This window comes from Mus pahari, chromosome 20 (assembly GCF_900095145.1).
Source record: "Mus pahari chromosome 20, PAHARI_EIJ_v1.1, whole genome shotgun sequence".
NCBI lineage: Eukaryota > Metazoa > Chordata > Mammalia > Rodentia > Muridae > Mus > Mus pahari.
This window is the reverse complement of record NC_034609.1, coordinates 4,000,799-4,024,199: the sequence shown is the minus strand read 5'-3', so window position 1 is coordinate 4,024,199 and position 23,401 is coordinate 4,000,799. Positions and strand designations below refer to the sequence as shown.

Below are 23,401 nucleotides of genomic sequence, written 5' to 3'. Positions count from 1 at the left end.
TTTGAGAGCCTGAAAAACAGGCCCTGGCTAATTTTGGTTTTAGTCTGCCGTTTGTTTCCATTTTGAAAACATAAAGCAAATGGTTAATGTTAAAATTCCTGACAAGGTCAAAGCAGCGAGTTTTATTTCTCTCACCTGTGCAGGAAGTGGCCTCCACCCAGCTTGACTGAATTAGGAGGGAAGTGATTTTTTCAAGTGATAAAAAGAAATAAAATTCCATGCTCTTCCCACAGGAGGGGCTCAACAATTGGAAGAGTGGCGTGAGACCATATGTTGGTTTGCAAAAGGATATAACTCGTAAAGATGTTTCCTTTGATGCCTGCGATGAAGGTGGATGTTTCCCCTCTAGAGGGTCCTGATTAAATTAAGCAATTAAGAGCAGAGCTGAAGGCTCTAAATATAGGGAGCGAGTTCAGGCTGTCCTGCCCTGTGTACACCAGCATGCAGCACAGATGTGGCTGTTGCTACAAACAGCACCTGCCAAATTCAGCAGAAAAACAGACACGCATGTTCTGAAAGATGCGAGCGAGGGGTGAGTTGGGGAGGAGGACGGATGGTCTCCCTGCCTGCGCTCAAATCCTGGCCTCAGTGGATTTGCTCTTTAAATTCCTTGTTTTTTAAAACCCCATTCATAAACTTTTCATTTCCTTTCTTACCCTTTTTGTTTTGTTTTGTTCTTTTGGGGGTCCCACTATGTATCCCCTGGTTGGCCTGGAATTTGCCAAGTAAACCTTGAACTCATAGAGATCTGCCTGCCTGCCTCTGCTTCCCAAGTGTTGGCTAGAACCACCAAACCTGGCTGATTACTCGACGTTTATGTCAATAAGTTCTAGCTGAAGTGTAGGTTCTTACTCCGGTGTGATCCAGAGACGTTACCTAATTTCTGAGCCTCCAGACTCTTAGTAGAATTGAGACAGTTTGTGAGATGTAGAGACAGCCACTGTCTGCCCAGACCGGAGCTCAGCTGACAGCAGAGCTCCTGGGCATGAGAGCAAGTTTGTCCCATTTAGCCTGCTGTAGTCCGTAAAATTACTGTTGCAGATAACGGTCCAAGGAGAAGAGTGCTTGTTGTTGTTGTTGTTGTTGTTGTCGTCTGTTTGCTCATTCGTTTGTTTTATTTAGGAGACAACTCGGGGGCTCATCTTTCCTGCATTTCAGAACTGAACACCCAGGCAAACTTGGTCAGGAGATGTCAGGGGTTTCTGAGTCTGCCCACGGTCCCTTCGTGCTGATGAAAGATCGAGCATTCAGTAGGGTTTAGGGGAAATGCCAAGGAGATGGAGGAAAACCGAGGCTGGTGGCTGAAGTTGGGGACAGTAAGGAAACTTTGTATTGGCTTTAATCTCCTCACCCAAAAAAAAGTAATTATCTAAAAACAAAAAACCAAACCAAACCAAACAAAAACCCAAACCAACCCAAACCTTAGAACTTGCTATTGCCTACGGAATTTGAGTGAAATGAGCAAGGCCACCCTGTTTAAGTCTAGATGTGTTGGGGAAAAATCTGTTTGCAGAGGGTAGAGTTTTCTAATATACGAAAGCTACATTGAGACACATACCTGATCATCTAAATATATAACTACAGCTGTGACCTGGGAAGTCCTGTTGTGGTGATGTCTGTCAGTTCTTTGATTCGTCAAGGGGACACTCCTTGTGAAGTCAGTGTCACAGTGTCTGTAGGTTTGTAAGTGATAATCTGGGACCCACACTCTCTCTGCTGATTTCTAAGTCTTGCACTTAACACTCCGAGAGACCATATGGCCGTGCCTGATAGCCTGTCACACTGGAAGACTGGCTGGTAATACTTGCACCTTCAAGGCACCTGTAACAGCTGGCCTCCCTCTACCTCCTGGGCCCCCTTCTTTCATTACCTACTACCCCTTCCCCACCAGGGAAAATCCAACTCTGGAAAGGATTTTTTTTTTTTTTTTTAATGAAAACAAGGTAAACTACATACCATGTGTCCCAAGATTGAGTAGATTCCTGTGATCTCAGAGCATCCTCACGTTGTTTTCTTATACAGGAATTTTGTAAAAATATATTTCCCCTAGGAACTTGGCCAAGAGTTCATAAAGTCTTTAAAACATGCTTCTGGGGCCAAGAGAGGCTCAGTGGGTAAAGGCGCTTGCTGCCAGAATTCCACCCACTTGGTGGAAGGAGGGAACTGACTGCATGAGCAAGGACAGACGTGTGCACACACTAGCATGCATCCCTCCCCCCACACACACTACATAAATGTAATTGGAAAAATTAAGTTAGATGCCACAGAGGGAGTATTGAGGGGCTCTCTAACTTTCAACTTCCTTTTGTTCTAGAATTTCTCTCTGGCTTTGGTTAGCAGTAAGCCTTGCTGTCTGTTCGACCCGAGAGAGTTCTTATGGGGTGTCTTGAGAGTTGAGTGCTGTTTTGAGTGGGAGCAAGGAATGAGCAGGCAGTTCACCTGGCTCTGCCACCAAGGAAACCCCTTCAACCGTGTTCTTTGGGCCCAACATAGTGAGGTCTGCCTTCATTTTTATGCTTGTCAATTGAGTGGAATAGCAGCTTCAACTTGTCTTTCTCCTGCCTGCCTTACGTTTTCCCACCTGACAGCTTCTTCTTCTGCCTGTTGGGAGACAGGGGGTACATTTGCCAGCTGGTTACACACTCCACCTCCTTTCTGATGATAATACGTAGCCTTAGTTTAGACTGAGTATGTGGACTAGGCTGTCTTCAAACCAGAGATTTACATATTTCTGCCTACCAGAGTTCCCAGATGAAAGGGGTTCATGATTCTATTCTGCCTCACTATTCCCCTCAGCCCTTAATCCATCTGGGTCCCCAACCTATCAGGAGGAGGATCCCTTCCACCCTCCAAGAAACTTCTCTGGAAAATTCCCTGACAGATAGACCCAGAGGTGTGGGTAACTAATTTAGGTACTTCTTAACCCAGTCAAGTTGACAATGGAGATTAACTTACAAAAGCTGTTGTCCCTGTCAGGCGATGGGGGTGTGGCTGGCTTGGGATTCTGTTGTCTGGCTTTTCAAGTAAGAAATGCTTGACTCTATTGAAAGTTTTAGCTCTTTGGTCTTCTGAAGTTCTGCTTAACCCAGTGGCCTAATTTCACACAGCCCTAATGATTATGCTCACCTTCTGACTTCTGCATCGGATTCTTACCCACAAGACTCATTGTATTTTTTCATTGAATTACAGGTTCTGAGTTTTTGTTTTTGTTTTTTAATGTTTTGTAACATGCTCCTGGCAGTAAAAAGAAACTTTTCTTAGAATGTTGCCTTTTGACTCTAAAGCATCTAGTCCTGTGTTAGCATGTGGTTTCTCTGAGTGTGAGGAATTACATTTTTTAAAAAAAATCTATTTCTGAATAATGAAAGTTAAATTATAGGCCCCTGTGTGCTCCTCTTGCCTCTCTTTGATGTTCCAGTTTAAATATTTCAGAGGAAGCAAGTTAAAATTAGACGCTGGGCTAGGTCGGCTGTGCCTCTCTCTGCTGATTCAGAGCCCTCCCCACCCGCTCTGGACTATACCAGCAGTTCTCAACCCGTGAGTCAGGACCCCTCGGGGTGGGGTGAGCAACCCTTTTACAGGGGTTGCCTAAGATTACAGGAAAACACATATTCACACTACAGTTCATAACAGTAGCAAAATTACAGTTATGAAGTAGCAACAAAATAATCTTATGGTTGGGGGTCACCACACCATGAGGTCACCACTGCATTAAAGGGTCCCAGCATTGGAAGGCTGAGAACCACTGTTCTGTCCAGTGGCTCTCTCAGGTATACATGCTGCTGTGATGTCCAGGGTCTGTGGCGAGGTGGTTTTCTATATTAGAAACACAGAGGACACAGCTCTATAAGCTTTCCGTGGATCGTGTTTATTCTGTACGTCCATAGGATCAATCCTTCCGTATACAGTGGTGGCCATGGTGTAGTCGGGAAACAGGCCCTGAATTGGTTTGAGTTACTAGAAAATATCTTTCTTAATAAAAAAAAAATAATAATAGTAATGGATCAAACAAAATCTTTATAAAGTTTTTTCATGAATAACTTACCCAGCTATTAAGCAGTTTCAGAGTAAAGTTAATCAATACCCTGGACTTTTTGTTCTGCTCAGTACACTTGATCACTATGTCCTGATACCATGCTTTAGTTAAGATGGAAGGGCTGAACCAGAGGGTAAGAACTGGGGAGGAGTGGGCCGCCTGCCCCGTGCACAGCTGAGCTCTTACCTGTCAGTTACTTGTGAAGGCAGTGTGACCCTCCACCTTCTTTTTCCCAGTTTTAATTATACCCTCAATGCATGCATTTTGTCTAGTCCACTGTTTTCCGTGCCAGGATAAGAAGTGACAGACAGCCTCTACATCCAAGCTGGAGCCATGCCGGCAGTCTTCACCTCACTTCTCTCCTTTTTATTAGACTCAGGCCTTCACACATATGCAGATCTCCATGTCCACTCTTCTGAGGAGCCTGTAAATCTCTGCAAACTGCACAGCTTTCCGGACTGTTCATATCAGCTCTTGGTTACATACGGCACCTAACTCCGTAAGGATGCTTGTTGCTCAAGGAAAGTGGGAATCTTCCATGCCGACACTTTCAAAATGAATGTGTGTGCTTAGGTGCATGGTATGTGTGTGTGTGTGTGTGTGTGTGTGTGTGTGTGTGTGTGTGTGTGTGGTTGGTGTTCTCCTTCCACTTCTACATTGGGTCCAGGGGTCAAACTCAGTGCTTGGTGGGGGCAAGCACTTTTACCCACACTGCCATCTTGCTGGCCTACCATCAACTTTCTTAAAATATCAACTGTTGGTTGAATCCACAGATGCAGAGTTCATAGATGTGGAGGTCAACTGTGTCTTCCGATACAAGCTAGAATGGCTCTTCTAAGTTTCTGAAGGAATTCCAGGCATTGATTCAGAGACTGCATTTTGCTGGTGTTTACACAATTAGGTAATTACATGTTTCTTTACTAGATGAGGCACAGATAAGAAAATGTCCATTGTGCAGTTGGCTGATTTAGTTTCCTCTGACACAAAGCAAATTATGCAGCAATTAAAATTATTTAAATCGCCCGGCAGTGGTGGTCCCAGTATTTGGGAGGCAGAGGCAGACGGATTTCTGAGTTCAAGACCAGCCTGGTCTACAGAGTGAGTTCCAGGACAGCCAGGGCTACACAGAGAAACCCTGNTGGTCTACAGAGTGAGTTCCAGGACAGCCAGGGCTACACAGAGAAACCCTGTCTCGAAAAACCAAAAAAAAAAAAAAAAAAAAAAAAAAGGAAAGAAAGGAAGGAAGAAAGTATTTAAACCTCACTCCTTCTAACATAAGGAATACCATGTAAGTTTCAAAGTTATCCATTTAAAAATGAATATTCTGATATCTGTGTTAGCTTCCAGTGGTTGAGACTTTATAAGAGAAGTTCTGAATTAAGAACCATTTTTTGAGTTATCCTTTTATTCTGGAGCTAGATCACAGTCAGTCCAAGTATGGGGTGGGGGCTATGCATGGGGGTGCAGGTACCCACAGGGGCTTGAGGCTAGAGACATTGGGTTTCCCTGGGGCTGGGGTGTTAGCTGTGAGCCACTGGATGTGAGTCTGGAACAGAACTCTGGGTTCTGCAAGAAAAACCCCAGCTCGGAACTGCTGAGCTGTCTCTCCTACCTCCTGTCACCCATCTGTGACTGTGTCTCCTGAATGTGTCTGTGCTTGTGTGTGTGTGTGTGTGTGTTGTACCTGTGTGTGTTGTTTGATTAGCAAATATTCACATAATGAAGTTTCAAAACCTTTTTGTAAGGACTGATTGGAGCATATGGGAAAGTGGGCGACATCTTCTGTAAACCCTGGCTGCTGTTCGCCGTTGGCAGACTCACAAATCGTCCACTCTCTGTTGCCCTCTTGCTCTGCGTAGTGTTGTCTAAGCCGGGTTTCTGAGCAGAGGTTCAGGGCTGAGAACAGTCGACACTGTGGATGTGTGCGTCGCTGTTTTCCAGTGGTAACTAATTCTATGATGAATATCTTGGTGTGAATTATTTCCCCCCCCTTTTCAGTTTAGAATATTCTTTCTCTACAGGTAAGTCTAAGCTTGCGATGAGGCGACAGGGTCGGATGCAGTGTTCTTCATTGGGTTATTTTTGTTTTTTTGGTCAGTGTGAAATGTTTGTGTTTGCACAGGAGGGAAGGAAATCTCTGTGTGCTGACTCATGTTTTTATGTTGCGCTTTAAACTGATAAGGCCAGTTAGCTTCTGACATAAACTAAGGCAGGAAGTACAAAAAGGGACAGAAGGCAACCCCTCTGGTCGTCTGGCCCAGCGGATAGAGCTCACTTTGGAGTTCCTCGGGTGAGGTGGGTTGCCTGTTTGACTTGGGCCTGGAAATCTCCTCAGTCTGTATTTTTTATGGCCGCCGTGCTCATAGTCCAAGGCTTGTGGTCTTTTTGGTTGAATTATTGTGAGCACCGTTCAGACCATGACTGCCCGGTGAACACCGTGGTTCCCAGTGTGGTGTCTGTAGAGACCACACTGCTTTCTTGAAGGTACTGCCTTCCCTGTGTTCCTGAGTCACACAGTCAGGCTTCACTTCAGCCTCCCACTAAGATGCTGTACCACCCTCCCCAGCCTTGCCCCTCCGTCCTGGCTTCTGTGACTACGACGACTGACTCCTCAGATTGCGCTCCCATGTCTGAGAGCTGGCAGGTTAGGACTTTTAACAGAATGTGCAGTAGACTTAGGCAAAAGGGGCTTAGACCTTGGCTCTGCCTCTCAAAGATTGCCTTGCGAGCAGAGCAAACATTTAAGTTCTACTTCCTCATGTCTGAAGTGAGGATAATGGAAGTCCCTTTGTAGGAAGTGCTCCTGTCTCTGCAGACATCTCTAGTCTTTCACAGGTTCAGGCTCCTCTTTGGAGAACTTCCTGGAAACCCTGGAGTTAATTCTTCACTCCCTTTTGTCTTTCCTGTTTTACTTTATTCAAGCTTAAGCCTGAGTAGCCTGTGATGCCCTAAGATCGAGACTGATAGTTGGGGGGCTTCCAGTTGCGTGCAGCAGCCTTCTGCTGCACCCCAAGATGGGAGAGGACTGTGGAGAGTTTAGTGGGGGCTTTATTGCCATGACCTGACCCCCTCCCAGAGGCCACACCTCCTCATACTGTACAGTACAGTTTAAGACTATGGGACACACATGCAAGTATCAGCCTATACTCCAGCTTCTGCCTGTTTGACACTTCCTGTTAAGTTACCCTTGGTACTGTATCAGCATTCCTTCTACCAGAGGCCAGGGAGAGCTGAGGAGGGCTCAGTGCAGTCCTGTGGGGCTGATGTCTGGTTAGCCGTCTGCTCCGTCGGGTTAGCCGGCTGCTCCGTCTGCTCTGTCGGGTTAGCCGGCTGCTCCGTCAGGTTAGCCGTCTGCTCCATCGGGTTAGCCGGCTGCTCCGTCAGGTTAGCCATCTGCTCCGTCAGGTTAGCCATCTGCTCCGTTGGGTTAGCCGGCTACTCCGTCTGCTCCGTCGGGTTAGCCGGCTGCTCCGTCAGGTTAGCCGTCTGCTCCGCCGGAGTTACTTGGATGTCTTCACTTCATTCTTCCTGGAAGCTTTCAGGGTATTGGTCCCTGCCCCTGCTCTCCAGTCTAGTTCAGTGCCAGGTACATATGGTAGCTGTTTTAAGGGGAATAAAGATCCAGAGTGGTGATTCTCAGGTACCTCGTGCACCCCAACACACTCATTTTGTACGGTGAACCCTAAGGTAACTTTGAGATGAGCAATCCCTCCTATTTGAAAGTCGGTTATTGAAATATTAAGAAGCTATTGGGTGAGGGTAAAGAAAAGGGCTGGGAGAAATTCAAGGCCTCTCTAGTTGGCTGCTGGAGGCCCAGAAAGAAGCAGTCCATAGATGGAGCGGTCGGGTCACTTACTCTAGGAATGAAGATGGAAACGCAGGTTGTCCCAGTTAGCTGTGGTGACCATCTGTGAGGATCAGGAAGATTTTCCCCAATCTGTTCCTGTTACTGGTCATTTGTGATTTTTCTATTTTATTGGAAGTTTGTCAGTCTTGCTAAGAGATTATACCGTTCTATTAGTGTTTTGATTTTATAGTTTTCTCTAGTGTACCTTAAGAAATAATTTCTAGATTGCTTGTATTTTTCTTTGAGCTTAAATCACTCTCCACCTCCCCATGGGTACAAAGAACATAGTTTTCTGGCTTCCCCTCCCCCCTTCCAGTAAGTATACTTTAGCTATAAATTTCCATGTGATTGTGGCTTGCCACATCTTACTATTTTTGATATCATATATTTATAATCATTCAGTTAAAATATTTCATCTCTACTGTAGTTTCTTCTTTGACTCGTGGTTAAAACATGGTTGTTTCCAATAACAATTTATTGTTGATTTCTTAGCTATACTGAGACTGAGGGATCGTATTGCTGTTTATTATGCGTAGCTGTGCGCACGTGTTGCAGACATCAAGAGTTGTCCGCCTTGGTGGTTTTGTTTATTCATTATCAGGACAGAGTCTCCCTGACCTGAGCTTGCCAACTGGCAAGGTGAGTTCGGAGACTCACCTGTACCCCCTCTGAGTAGGATGACAAGCAGAGCGTTGGCTCTGAGAATGGAGCTCAGGCCCTCATGCTTATAAGGAAGAAAGGCGGTTTAGCCACCCAGTGGGCTCCTCCACCCTCAGAAGCTTATGCGCCAAAGGATTCTTCTCCGTCACCTGTTCGGTTTGCATATAAACATGGTCATTTTACACTTTAGTCTTCTGTGTCTGTCAGCTCTTGGGTATCCACCAGGAGTGTCAGTTGCTGGAGTTTTGATTCTTTGCAGTTTTGTGCCTGATATCTGTTGAGACTTGTCACTTTCGTTTACATATGAGGTGGTGATATGCAAATTGCCCGAGTGAGTGGATCTTTGTGCCCGAAACCCTTACATGACCTTTGTCCAGGGCTTGGGTGCTGCTGCGAACATTCTCTTCCCTTCCTCTTGTGAAACTGCCAATCCTGCTGCCTCAAGGCCCCACCCACCCTTATCATCTAATTTAACCCCAGTGAGTTCTTCAGAGGCTCCAAACCCAAATACAGTCGAGAGCAGTGGGCACTGCGCCTGTAATGTATGCATTTTAGGAGAACGGGGCCCAGTTCCTGGCGTCATAGAACACAAATGTTCATGAGCTCAGCATGGACTTGCATCTCTCTAATGAAGTCACTGAATTGTGAGGCTGAACAGTATAAGCCAGGCATAGACTACCGGTACGGAGACAGGGTTAGGGAGTTAGTACCGGGCACATATTAATTAGCTGATTTTGACACAGTTAGAGCTAATTTTAAAGTCAGCTTCTTGTCTTTTCTTTTGCAGGCGCTAATTGGGATCCTCGCTGGAACAGGAGGAACAGTATTGTCTACATTTCAAAACAAAGACCAAGAAGCTAAAGAGAATCTATGTAAATACACTGAAATCTCTGTTGGCTTGGCGCCCAGCACCCCGGAGCCGGCACCTCACCCTGTCTGAGGAGCGTGTAGAACTAGACCAGTCGCTATGAATGTGACCAGCTTGTTTTCATTCACAAGTCCAGCTGTGAAGAGGCTCCTTGGGTGGAAACAGGGTGATGAGGAAGAGAAATGGGCCGAGAAAGCTGTGGACGCTTTGGTGAAGAAACTGAAGAAGAAGAAAGGGGCCATGGAAGAGCTGGAGAAGGCCCTGAGCTGCCCCGGACAGCCAAGTAACTGCGTCACCATTCCTCGTTCCCTGGATGGCAGGTTGCAGGTGTCCCACCGGAAGGGCCTGCCTCACGTCATTTACTGTCGTGTGTGGCGCTGGCCCGACCTCCAGAGCCACCATGAACTGAAGCCTCTGGAATGCTGTGAGTTCCCATTTGGTTCCAAGCAGAAGGAGGTCTGCATCAACCCCTACCACTATAAGCGAGTGGAGAGCCCGGGTGAGTGACAGAGTGCCCTGTGGGCCCCCCTGAGTCCCGCTGAGATCAAAACAAAAGCACCTTTCTGTTTTGGGTTGTAATTCCAGAATATTTTGGGGGGAAATTCTGTACGTATTTGTACCTGCGTGTGCAAGAGAGAAAACGCAGGCGTGCTCAGATGTCTCTCAGCCTTCCCTCACTGGGACAAGCACCTTAGCAATCACTGTGTAGAGAGCAAAGCCTCATCTTGGTCATGAGTTTGAAGGTTTCAGTCCTTGGTGCCATCGGCCCTGTGCTCTCTGACATCCTGGGGTGGAATGGGTGGTGGAGCAGAGCTCATATCTAGAGAGGAAGGAGCTTGAGCCCCACTGTTCCCCTCGGTGCCTGGAATATTACTCATGAGGCTTTGGGGACAAGCCTTCAGCAGTTGAACATTGTAGGAGTGCTTTCCAGGCCCAGATGTTAACAGCCCTGAGTATTTCATGCATGCTAACAGCCCCCTTTCTTTCTAAGTGACATTCTTCCTTAGGAACAGGTTCTGAAAATTGGATTTTGTGTCTGAATTTGCTTTGAAAGGTACACATTGGTTTTGCATTTCTCTCTGCAAGTTTAGCATAGGCGCTTGCCCTGTTCTCGAAGGAAGGGTGTGGGGGTGGGGGTGGGGAGGCGCAGCTGTGACTAGAGCCAGGTCATGTCTCCTGGCAACACCTTTTGTCATCCATGTGGAAGTGTGCTGCAGCGTGTTCCCTGCAGCTCTGTTCTGCTGTGCAAGGATTCGATGCTGTTCGCTTTGTAAGAATCTGTCATGTTAGGTATGGCATTGGGGTATGGTGAACGATGTATGGTCTGGATTCCGAAATCACATACAGAATCAGCTACAGTTAAAAATGTTCAGCAAAGGAGCTCCATCTGTATTGAGTAAACCAACCCCTCCTGGTACTTTCTCTTTCAGTTTTAGTGGTTGAAAAAGTCAGTGCACGCCATTGCTTCTAGAGCTCAGGGCTCAGGGCTCAGCAGGCTTCCTCTTCCATCACAGGCTTCTAAGGAGGTAGGACAGCCACCTTGTAAAGATCAGGACCGTACCTGGGCCTGGTGCTGCTGGAGGGTGACCTCCGAGCTCTTGTTGCTGACAGTCCTCATATAGGCTGGCTCGCACTGGCAAGCCCAGCTCTGTGACCACACAGTGTCGCCTCAGCAGTGGGCTCCATTCTCAGAGTCTTGGGAGTAAGTCAGCCCAGTGTACTGGAAGGAGATTGGGGTCTTCCGTTGATGAGGCCGAGTGCTGCACAGCTGTTCCGTTCTCTTGATCAGGAACCTGGAACCGTTCTGCATGACTAACCATGGCAGACAGAGGAGGGCAGAAGCCCCACTTACTCTCTGAGCAGCCAAGTGACCGTCTTCATGGCATTCCTACCATGTCAGGCATCGTAAGTGATTTGGGGGTGATTTGACATGTAGGACAGATGATACAAGTTTCACATTACACAAGGGACTTGAGGGTATGAGAGGGAGTACCTGCGCGGTGCCAGTCTCCCGTGGATACAAACCTCTACATCTTTAATTTATATAGTTTTGCCCCTGAGCTTGACTCTACATTGGACAGGTGGATCAACTGGCCAGTGGCTCTGTATTGAAGCATTGAAACGCTTCGCTGTCATTCGCAGGAGGATTGTGTGGATGGAATTGCTCACTTAGCTGGTGGCTTATGGCATCAGAATCATGTGGCTCCCCTCCCTGTTCCTGCTCCTGGGATGGCCACGTCATCTCCTTCTCTTACAGGAACTTCAGACACCAGGGAAAGAGGAGTGCAGACCTACAGTATGGTCATACAGTGACGTGTTTCTCTCTAAAGGCATTTTGTATTTTTGTGCAATATTTAAGCCATGAGAAAGTAAAGGCTAGGAATAATTTGCAAGCACTTTTGTGTCCACCACCTAGTTTAAGAGAAGAGAGCATATAAAATAAAACGAGGTGTGATAGTACACCCTGTTAGTAACCGCCAATGCGAACTGAACATTTATCTCCATGCATATTTTATACTAACTCATTGATCCATAGGAACACATATCATTTTGTGTATTTTTAAAATATTCTATAATGACATTCGATTTTCCTGGAACTGATTATTGTGTTCAATCCATATGTGTTGCATGATTCTAGAATGTATGTTTTTAGGATTACTGTGGCTCGTGCTATGTCAGGCCTTCTCCTCTGTTGGAATTTCGTTTGAGGGCTGACAACATTAGGCCCATCACATAGTATTACCTAGCTCTCTTAAGTATTTGCTATTCTTTCCTTACACATCTTCTGGCTTTATTTCCAGGTGCCTTTCTTATTGGACCCTTTGAAAACTCTGCTGCTGTTCTGGGCTAGGACTGCATTTGCCCCTTTCCCTAGCCTTGCTGGGTCCTTATTGGCTCTGGTATTCTTTTCTCTTTGTCAAACCAGATGGGATGTGGGTTTTTGTTTTGGTTTATTTTTAGGAACATCTCATATATAGACACATGGTTTTCTTTTAGCCAGAAACTGAAATAGAGATGGGACTCTCGGCGAGTAAAAAGTATCGTGCAGATATTATCTACAAATTAGATTTTGGGTACATGTGTTTCGGCGGACATGGTCCACAGGGAAACTTTTAATGTCAGGTAAGTAATGAAAAGGAGCCCTCCGAGTCAAGGGACTTCTTCCGTGTCAGACATCTGGAAAGCAGAGGGGTTTGGGCACAGGAAGTGCTCTCACACCTAAAGGATTGTTAAGAGCACCCCACCCCACTCTCACTCTGTGTGCCAGCTAGCCAGCATTTTGTCCTGCACTGCTGCATCCCCCGCCCCATACATAAACTGCTTATGACAACTGTGTAGCCCCTGCAGCTGAGTTCCACTAAGAAGTGGCCATGATGGAATGGACCACTTTCCCTTTGCTCTTTGGTAGAGCTCTGTGGGTCTGGCTTCTGCCTCCTTCCCCACTTCTTTCCCATTTTCTCCATGGCTGTGTACTTGTGTTCTATGCAGGCATTCAGCGCCTTTCCGCCTGTTCATAGTTCCTCCCTCCTCCCTCCTGGGCCCGCTCGCTTCTCTTTCTCTTTCTCTTTCTCTTTCATATCTAATCTTGCAGAGGCCTGTTTCGGTGGCACTCTTCTTTAGTTCCGCCATTTTTGTACCCAAGAGGAATTATGCCTTTCCCATAGCAACCCAAGCTTCTTCGTAGTAAACTTCACAGCCAGTCCTGTTCAGCTGACCTCCGTGAGTAAACAAAGTGTTAGGTGGGCACTGTTCTGGTGTCTCTGTCTGTCGCAGCTACCACAGTGACACTGATCATTGTTGGTCACTGAATACGCTGTGACTATTTTATTCATACAGACATCTGTCTTTCTAGAGGTGGGTTTTCCATTTGTCTGCAGCCTTTGGAAACCATCTTCCTCTTAGGTCCTTTCCTTGCTGGTGTAAGTTAAAAGGGAAACCATTCCTGTTGCACCTCTAGTTACTTAGTAACTTGCTCAACACAAAGGTTTGATGAGGAGGCGGGAGGCTGGCCAAATACAAGTCTGAGTTTCATGTCCTTTCTCTTCTTCAGCCAAGAATGTTACCAGCCACTCACAGGGCACTTCAGGAAACCCCTGGAGGCTAAGGCAAAGATGTATTTGATTTAAATATACCAGGGGTTTCCTTTTCATTTTCATACTGTGAAGTGGTATTGTGCCCTCGTAGAGTGCATGTATGTGATCACATGACAGCTGTGCGCCGCTGGCACTCAGGATTGATACTCATGCTAAGATCACTGAACTGCTGGTTAAGTGCCCGGCTAGTCAAGCCCCACAGCCCTTCTAGGTTCTCCAGCCGTAAGGTGCTAGTGAGTTGGTCTTTGTGTCATTGAGCGTTTGGGGCCTTTCTTGTTCTGGTACTTGCTCATTCTAAATCTTTCCTTCAGATAGTCAATTGATTGACTTCTGAGAAACAATCGATTTCTTTTCAAAATCTGGTCAGGCAGATGTTGTCATTGTTCATTTGAGTATCTTCACTCTCTATTTCTTTGCCCCAAAGTAATGTCATCAGTTAAGTAATTACACTTTTTCTTTAACCTGTGCTGTGCATCTTGTTACACATCCCAGCACTTTGGGAAACATTGCCTCTTGTGCTCACTGGAGCCCCAGAGACGCTTGCTTATGTGGAAAGGTCATGCCACCATTGAAACATATGTCTCTCTAGAAGGCCTTTGGAGTTTCCTGCACACGTGTAGACACTTGCAGGAAACAATTCTCAGAGCTCCCAGCACTCTGACACAGCTGCTGACGTAGCCGTCCAAGTGTTTGCTTGGACTTTACTAAGCCTTCGAAGTGGAGGCTGCTTATTAGTGGTTGGATTAAATATTGCTTCTCTTTTTCTTCTCCCAAAGTAAATGCTGACCAAGGCTGAGTAAGTCACCTAATTGTGGCATTGAGAGGACCATTCGGCTGCTGTCCACTGCTCCCAAAGTGCCTTAATGGGGGTTTCCTGTCCACTCACTCTCTCTCTCTCTCTCTCTCTCTTTCTCTCTCTCTCTCTAGTTCATAAAAAATATTTTTGCACTTTGAACTTCACCATGGAAGCCCTTATCACACTCAGGTTTAAATTTCTGAGATTTTTGTCAAGTGTGCCAGTACATACCTATACTCCCAACATTCAAGGGGCTGAGGAGAAAGATTGTGTGGGGCCACATGGCCAGACCTTGTTTCCTAAGACACCATCCCCTAAACAAATAAAGTTTGAGATTTCCATTAACAATGGAAATGGAAATCTTAGCTTAGTTGGCAGCCTAGTGGCTGCTGGCTGCTTAAAATTGAAATACACTGAAAATCCTCCTCACGGGTCGGCTGAATGTGGGCTTCAACTCCAGCCGCCCCGTTCATCCTGGAAGAACATGTTTTAAATGTTATAGAACTGAAGAAAGATCCGTTACTGCCCAGCAGGAACAGGGCAGGGGAAGTAGATCCCGAGGAAAGAGGCGAGCTGTGTGGGTCCTGAAGGTGCTCGGGATTCCCTAGATTTAGCAGCTCTGACGACAGACTCTGTTAGTGCCATAAAGCTGTATATGAATCTGTAACGATCTCAACCGAAATAGTGTTCTGGGGAGAAGTGTCAGTTGGTCTCACAACTCACTCACTCAGTGCTCTGCCCTCAGATAGCCAGGGACCCTGTCAGGTGGTGCAGAACTGCCTCCATTTAGTCACCATGGAGCCTGATTTTGATTCTTTCCTGGGCTTAAGATGGCGATGGTGGGGGCAGCAGTGGGCAGCAGTTGCAGTCACACGCCAGCTATTGAAACCCCGGGGTGAGGGCCGCGGTGGGCAGCAGTCCCGCGCCAGCTAACCAGGAAACCCCAGGGTGCCGCCCAGGTGAGGTGAGCTTTAGGGTTAGGTAGGTTAGGCAAGAGTCCATTTCCAACTTGGAGTATTTTGACTCAGAGTTAAAGCTCTCAGCATCTGGGCAACAACCAGGCTTGCTGGGTGGGGGCAGTATTGGTGTTATGTGAAGGTTTGGAGGTTATAAGTTAGAAACCAAGATGTGTTCATAACAAAGATTTTGGAGATTGAAGATAAATTAACTCTACTAACAAAAGACATGAAAATAAGACAGCATATACTGTGTTCCAGGACATCTAAATTTCTCTTCCTTCTTACATTTACAATAAACACAGGAGTCTACAGGAACTAGGCCCACCAGAAAAGACTGGCATTTAATTATAGTAGCATATGCTAAATTCAGTGACAGGTGTGGATGAGGATGAACTTAACTCATAAACCTCAGAATAGCACCAACAAGACTTCCTCAGCTGAGACACCTGTACCCTGTCCCTGCTGACCCCGGCCTGTGGTTCAGTGCAGAGATGTCCGTGTATGTCCACTATCTCAGAGATCTCTTTTTATGTGTATGTGTGCATTTGGAGGTCAGCCAATCTTGGGTGTCACTCTCAGGAACACAGTCCACTTCTTTGCAACAGAGCCTTTCACCAACGTTTATGGTCACCAGGCCCGACTCTCTTGGCCTGAGAGTTTCCGGGCGACTTCTGTCTTTGCCTACCCACCCAGTTTGGGAGCCCGGGGAACTGCAAGTATGAGTCATTGTGCCTGGATGAATTCTGGAGTTGGAATAAGTTCTTCATGCTTGCAAGCCAAGCACTTTACCAACAGAGCCGTCCCCGAGTGTAAGAAGAGGGTGTGAAGGGTTCTCTTATGTGTGGAGGGGCACAGAGTCCGTACATGCTGAGGTCAGAGGATGACGGCTCGGGAGTTGGCTTCCTCTTTGCACCTCATTTTTGAGGCAGGGTCTTTCTTCTGTTTCTGCATCTGGAACTCACAGGGCGCTTTGTTCTGTTTCTTCTGTAACGCCAGATGTAGTGGCCCACACCTGTAATCCCAGCACTAGGGAAGCAAGGGGGATCCAGCGGGACACAGCAGCAGGACGCAGAGACTAGTTCTTCAAACAGAAACAGACTATAAACTATGCTTGTGATAGGTCAGAAATTCAGAAACTGCATGTGGAGCGTCAGAGAGAGAGAGGATCGGCCCGCGGTGGACTGGTAGAATGGGATTCCTTAGGAATTCAGGACAGGAAAGGCCATGTGAGGAAGATGCCAGTTTCCTTCAGTAATGTTGTGAGATCCTGATGGGGACAATGGGGTTGGGCAGCTTGGCCCTGAGCCACTTACAGACCTGTGGGAGAAGCTGAGGGTTGCGGTGGTCCATCTGTCCAAGGTTGTTGTGAAGATCACGTTGGTCACAGTGTATGAAGAGACCTCCATATTAATGCATTCTTGAAAATGATGTGATCTGCAAGATAAAGAAGGTCATTGCTTTCCTTCATACCTCCCGTAGAATGAAATGAGACCTGCAGTGGAAGCAAGTCTTTACAAAGCCATTAGTTCCACAAAACCAGTGGCAGTCACTACATTAAAATAGTGACTGTCTGTGAATCATGGCAGCCAGTGTTTGTTTTGGGCTCCATACTTATTGTCACACACGCATTCTCACTCACTTCTGACCTAAGAAGCAGGTGCCAAGGGCCGAGAAGATGTAGAGTCTGAGTAAAGTACAACTTGAAACTGGAGATCTAGGGTCCAAGTTCAAATCCCCTACTTCCCAAGAACCAGGAAGCAGAGGAGCCAGGCATCCAGAAGTATAAGTATTAGGGCATGTGTTCTAAGATGCACGTGGCAGCCAGCCTGTGGCCTGGGCTGAGTTGGGAGCACCTGAGCCTGTGCCCTGTTGGGAGCACCCGAGCCCATGTCCTGATGGGAGCACCCGAACCCGTGTCCTCAGGGGAGCACCCGAGCCCGTGTCCTGATGGGAGCACCTGAGCCCGTGCCCTGACAGGAGCACCCGAGCCCGTGCCCTGTTGGGAGCACCCAAGCCCGTGCCCTGTTGGGAGCACCCGAGCCCGTGTCCTGATGGGAGCACCTGAGCCCGTGCCCTGACGGGAGCACCCAAGCCCGTGTCCTGATGGGAGCACCCGAGCCCGTGTCCTGATGGGAGCATCTGAGCCTGTGCTCTTAATGGGAGCACCTGAGCCCGTGCCCTGTGTGTTTAGGAAGTTCTGTTTACATTTATTTCCCCATCCATCAGTGATCATCCTTAGAAAACCAGAGTCTCAGTTCACAGAACATATTTGTTGGGATTCACTTTGAACTCAGAATAAGCTAAACACGATTAATTGAATTACGATTGTTGGTTAAACAAAGCGGCTTGGAGGTCATTGTAAAGAGAGCAGTGGATTGTTAGGTACCTGAGCCAATTGCTCAGAAACTTCCTTAAGAACGAGGTGGTCCAGTTTGAACCCTGATCCTACCAGACATTAGCTGTCTAACCATAGGTGAGCTAATGTCTTAGGTAAGTTACTTAGTCTCCTGTATCTCCATTCCCACTTTTATCTTAAGATGTATTCTCATCAGTTTTAATTTCCTGTATGATGTCTGTCTGCATGTGCGTATGTGCACGTGAGTGCAGATCCCTTATAGGCCAGACACATTGGATCCCCTCTGGATGAGCCGCCAGATGTGGGTGTTGGGAGCCAAACTCCAGTCCTTTCTAAGGCCCGCTGGAATACACTCTTAACTGCTAAGCTTGTGCTGCAGCACCTCAGTTTTGTCATTAGGCAGGTATGACTTACAATAATGTATTGGAGCGTGGCTCTAACATTTGATACAGCCATCAGCATGAGTAGGTGATGTCTGTCGCGGCGAAGTACCCTTGTTCCAGCTCTACTATTGAAAGGGAAGAAGGTTTTAAAAAATCTCTCCTGTTTCTTGTCTAATGAAGAGTTAAACAAAACCCTAAGTACGGAAAGCTAAAGCAGTATTGTTCTCTCTCATGCACTGCCAACAGTGGCTTTTGTTTTTAACTCCTGGTGTGATAATTTTAGCTTATACTCTGAGGTTTTCCTCTGCTATAGAAGGCTTCTGTACTCTCATAACCTCATGCCTTCCCTCTGTGAAGTGAAGTGAGGCAAATACCTGTTTAGCAAAGGAAAGGAAACTGGGCGAAGAGAAGAGGGGGCAGAGGATGGGGGTGGCGGTAGGGTCAGGGGGCAGGTACGAGTGCTGTTAGTTCGAGGCTGCTGTCACCATTGGCCAATGGGGACACCTGTGTGGAAATCCCAGCAAGAGCGTGTGCTCCCTAAGTTCATGCAGTGGGGACCCTGGGCCACCTTGAGTGAACAACAGCCCGTGTTTTTTCTATGACACCATGCAGCTTAGCCAAAGAAACAACACAGTTTTGTTTTGTTTCGTTTGTGTGTTTGTTTTACATGTTTGTCAGTGTGTATGAAGGTCTGAGAGTAACTGGCAGGAGCCCGTTCTTTTCCTTCTACTATGTGGATTCCAGGAACCAGACAGGTCCTCAGGCTTAGCAGCAAGCATCTTCTTGAGTTCTCTGGCCCCTAGACACTGCTTTAGTGTGAGCAGTCTAAGGCCAACCTGGCTGTTCCTGTAGTATACTGGTTTGAGTCTGTATTTTACTTAAGACTCAGAGCTAGCACTGTATGGAGTCTTAGAAATGCCAGGAGTCATTGCTAGGTATTTGACACAAGTGAGTAATTTGAGGTTTGGTTTCCATGGAACAAGAAACCCGTGTCCTGTACCCAAAGCACAGTGAACCAGGCTGAGTTCACCCAAGTGTCCAGGTTCTGACTTAGTTCACAGGGATAATGTTCACAGTCTGCTGTTAAGTAAGGAGCATACTTTGGAAAAGACTACACTATACTATACTAAACAGGGCAGGAACTATAATAAAACTCTCAAGTGTATTAATTGAAAACACATTAAGGACTTCTTTATATGTCAGACTCTGGGCAATACAAAAGAAGGAACAGCAGTTCCACCCTCGAGGGCATGACACTCTGCCAGATGAGGAAGTCAGGTGAGAGCTAAACCAGAGCAGTTACCATACCCTTACAGCCACCATGGGGCACAGGGAGGAGCGTTCCTGCTGGCGCGGACAGGGGGTGGGGTGGGGGTGGGGGCGTCTATGAGAGACAAGGAGACAGAGACAGCAGAAGCCCAGGGTAGCCAGGTGGGCAGGGAGGGCTTCCCCCAAAGGTAGGACAGAGCAGGGACCCCAGTCCAGGCTGCAGGCATAACCAGCATGTGTGGCGCAGTCTCACAGAGATACACTTCTCGGGAATCATCTGTGGTGGGCCAGAAATCACTGGCTCCCATTTCCCAGGAAGTTGAGTTATATTTAGGCTATTTTTAAAGTAAACTGAATGTTTGGCTTTTATTTAAAAAAAAAAAAAAGTTGATACTAGTATTGAATACAATTCATTTCTCTACCCGTGTTCAAATTGCATTTGCGATTTTTTTTCTTCTATGAATATACTATATACTTCTTCAGAGAAATTGCTACATTCCTACAAGGTAAACACTACAGTGTCCTCCTTAGGTAAAACAGTGTATTGAAAATATGATTCTCCAAACAACCACCTAAGCATGGGTGTGTGGAGACGGCTTAACCAAGGGCTTGCTGTGTCTGGTCCTCAGCACACACAGGAAAACACCTGGCATGGCGGCACATGGTTGTAATCCCAGTTCTGGGAGGAAAGAGACAGGCAGTTATGGGGACTCGACGACCAAGCCAGTCTAGCCAAAACACTGAGCAGGTTTTGTGAAAGAGTCTGTCTCAAGAAATAAAGTAGAGAAACGATTAAGGGAGAAAACCTAGCGTCTGTCTCTATCTTTCTCTCTCTCACATACATACATACTCTCCTCCCTCCCTCCCTCCCTCCCTCCCTCTCTCTCTCTCTCTCTCATATATATATATATATATATATATATATACACACACACACACTCACCACCTCCACCCTCTTTTCTCTTACACACGTGTACATATAAACCACACATACATACACATGTTCATGCAAGTGTGCACACACCCACAGCATGCACTCCGTGACTTTTACAATCTCCTCAGTTTTGTAGGACTAAATAGTGAAACCTGGTGGCTGTGATCATTCTTTGGCCCCTCTTTCTTCAGGTGCTAGATCCAGAATGAGTTACTTAGCTAGGCTGAGCCTGCTTCCCGGGAGATTACAGTTGTAAGAATCAACATGGAGACACCCTGTGGTGGAGCCGTGTCCTCCGGTTGACTTTTATAACCACAACTCAGGAGACCTTATCTAATATTTCAAACCCTGCCCACCCTCAGCTCACCACCAGTGAACAAACAAAAAGATAAAGGGTTTTTAGCTGTTGCCTATTGCTGTTAAAATTTAACCTTGGTTAAGGTTCAGAGAACCATTCCTTCGGTTTCCAAGGCATATCTTGAAGTAAGGGATTTAATTTTATAAACAAACATTCTATTACATTGAAAGCCATCTTCCCCCCTACCTCTTTACATGAATGGTTTCTGCTCACAAGGACACCCAGTCCACTCTTATCAGGGACATCTGTCTTAAGTGGCTGCCAAGGCAACTTGTCCTTTTGGTAAAGCTGTTACTGTAAGACTGACTGCTCTTAGAGAAGCCCAGTGAGATGTTCTGAGGTCTTGCCTGGATAGAGCTTTGCACACAGCAGTGCTAGCATTAGGTGTACACAAAGTTAGAGCAGAAGTCAGACAGGATTTAGGGCAGAGCTGCCTGAGGAAAGCCAGAGTGAAATCCCAACAAGTTGGGTGATTTGCTCAAAGTTGAGGTGGTTGTCTTGCCAAGGTCCCTTAGCCAGGGACGTCCTCTCGCCCTGCAGAACCGGGCAGGAAGCATTTAGCAGCCTGATTGCCATTCTGTCTTCATGAAGAAACACGGCAAAGAGACTGGCAACCTCATCACCAGAGCTCTCTGTGTGTTAAAGCTGAAGCCTTTTGGAGAACATTTGGAGGGTCAGAGCACACTTGAAGACTTGCCAGGTTTAGATGAGAACACATTGCCACTGACCATTTGGTGTAGAATTTCAAGCCGTGCTTGAGACTCTGGACAAAGCTCCCATCTGGGGTGTGAGGGCGCTGTGCGCTCTGCTGTATAATTTTAGCCGTTCTTGGTCATTTCTTTCCCATGCACCTTGGCAACGTAGAAAAGCAGAGCCCAGTAGAAGAATCACAAACATCTCCGTGAACTGCAGCATCCTGCAGTTTTAGTCTTGGTTTGGTTGTCCTGTTAGCTGGAAAAGGGATTTTACTTTTTCATGGAGAGATGCAGAGTTGGAAAGCAGAGTTAACAGTAGTAGGGAAAGGAAGAATTCCAACTCCCCCCTTCTGAAAGGTCAGGAAACGGCGGGAAGAGAGAGCATCCTTTTTAAATTCTTAGAGAGCTGGAGAGATGGCTCAGTGGTTAAGAGCACAAACTGCCAAGTTCAATTCCCAGAATCCAGAATTTGGCACCTCACAACTACCTGTAACTCCAGCTTCAGGGGGCTTAATACCTATGGCTACAGAGGGCACCAACACTCATGTACATGTACAGGTGTGTATACAGATTCACACATATGTACACAAAATTAAATAAAGGCTAAAATAAAGAATTTTTAAACATTTAAATAAAGATGTGGCAGAGAGTGAGATGATGGCTTAGTTGGTAAAGTGCTTTCAACACTAGCCTGAGGACCCCTACATCCAACAGCAGATTTCCCTAGGCAGTACACACACACACTCACACTTACACAAACATACACATAGACAAACACATAGGCATGCTCATTCATGCACACATACACACACAGACTTCAGGTGGTTGTCAGGTACATGTGAAAGGCTCCACTCATCCAGGCCCCTTTTTCTGGAAGAGCACAGAGCTCAACCAGGCCTGGGTATTAGTTACCAGGGTTCTCCGAACACACAACCTGGTTATCTTAGAGGCGAAGCTTTAGTAGAATCAACCATTAAGCTTCATGTCTGAGGCTAAACCTCAGGGCCCAAAGGCAAAAAGAACAGATTCTGATAATGTTTAGAAAGCAAATTTGAACTCCGGCTTCTCCAAAGTATCTTATAGAAAACAGCATCTCTGGAGACTTCAGGAGAGCAGTTCCAAACCAAGCATGCTGTCCTTAAGTAGCAAGTTTGGGGTGCTTGGGAACTTGGAAGATGCTGCATGTGTGTCCCTAAATTCATGTTGTAACCCGAACGCCAAGTACCGTGAGACAGGGCCTTTAAGAAAAAGATAAGATGAGGGCATTGTGGGAGGCCCTAACATCCTTGTAAGATGGGTTAAGCTATGCAGAGATGCGCTAGGATAGTAGGCCACCAGGAGCTGAGAACAGAGGCCTCGAGAGAACCCTTCATCATGGACATTGGTCTCCCTGATCACAGGAAAATGAATTTCTGTTACTACAAACACCACTCCTTGGTTTTTTATTACAGCTGCCCTGGGAAACTAATTTAGGCAGTGTCTACAGATCACAGAGCCACCATGGACTTGAGCAGACTGTCCTGTGCTTTTGCTTTTCCAGAGCTGAGGATGAACTTGGGCTAGGCAGGGGCTGCACCACTGAGCTATACCCGTGGTGTTTTCTTCATTTAACTGCGCGTGCATGCAGGTGCCCTCAGAGTCCAGAAGGATTCCTTCAGGATGGAGTTATCTGTGTGGTTGCTGGGAACTGGAAGAATGGTGCATGCTCCTAACTACTGAGCCTCTCTTTAGTTCTTATTTTGAACAGTCTCACTAAGTTGCCCAGGCTGCCCTCGAACTCACTTTGCAGCCAAAACCAGCTTTGCATTGAGTGTCCTCCTGCTTCCGTCTCCTGCCCAGCTCTTCCTTGTTGTATAGAAGGCATTTCAGCTCCAAGATGCTTTCCTGTGCACTTGTGAATAGAATGGCCTCTCAATAAAGCATCAAGAACTTTTTTGTTTCCAAAAGGTAGGCAGAGATGTAACTAAAGCCATTTGGAAAGAGAAGCATGTACCCTAAACACTGAGAAGAAAAAGCAGCAGGAGCTGGGTGTCATTGAAACCCCCGGTGGTGGCGCACACTCAGTCCCAGCACTCTGAAGACAGAGGCAGGCAGCCTCCGCCAGACAACCAGAACAGCAGGCCTATACAGAGAAACCCTTTCTAAA

At 46.6% G+C, this 23,401-nt stretch overlaps 1 protein-coding gene across 4 annotated transcripts in view; it reads left to right on the top strand.

Moving 5' to 3' along the window:
* The window catches only part of Smad1 (SMAD family member 1), a 60,937-nt gene that overhangs the window by 17,744 nt on the left and 19,792 nt on the right, over positions 1 to 23,401 (top strand). For 2 of the 4 annotated variants that reach the window (XM_021220050.1, XM_029532424.1), the window contains exon 2: positions 9,331 to 9,910. In XM_021220050.1, the coding sequence (XP_021075709.1) occupies positions 9,511 to 9,910 (400 nt within the window). In that variant the 5' untranslated portion in view covers positions 9,331 to 9,510. Of the gene's footprint in view, positions 1 to 4,732; positions 4,938 to 9,330; positions 9,911 to 23,401 lie in introns of those variants that run through there. The other 2 variants (XM_029532423.1, XM_029532422.1) reach the window with 2 other exon arrangements.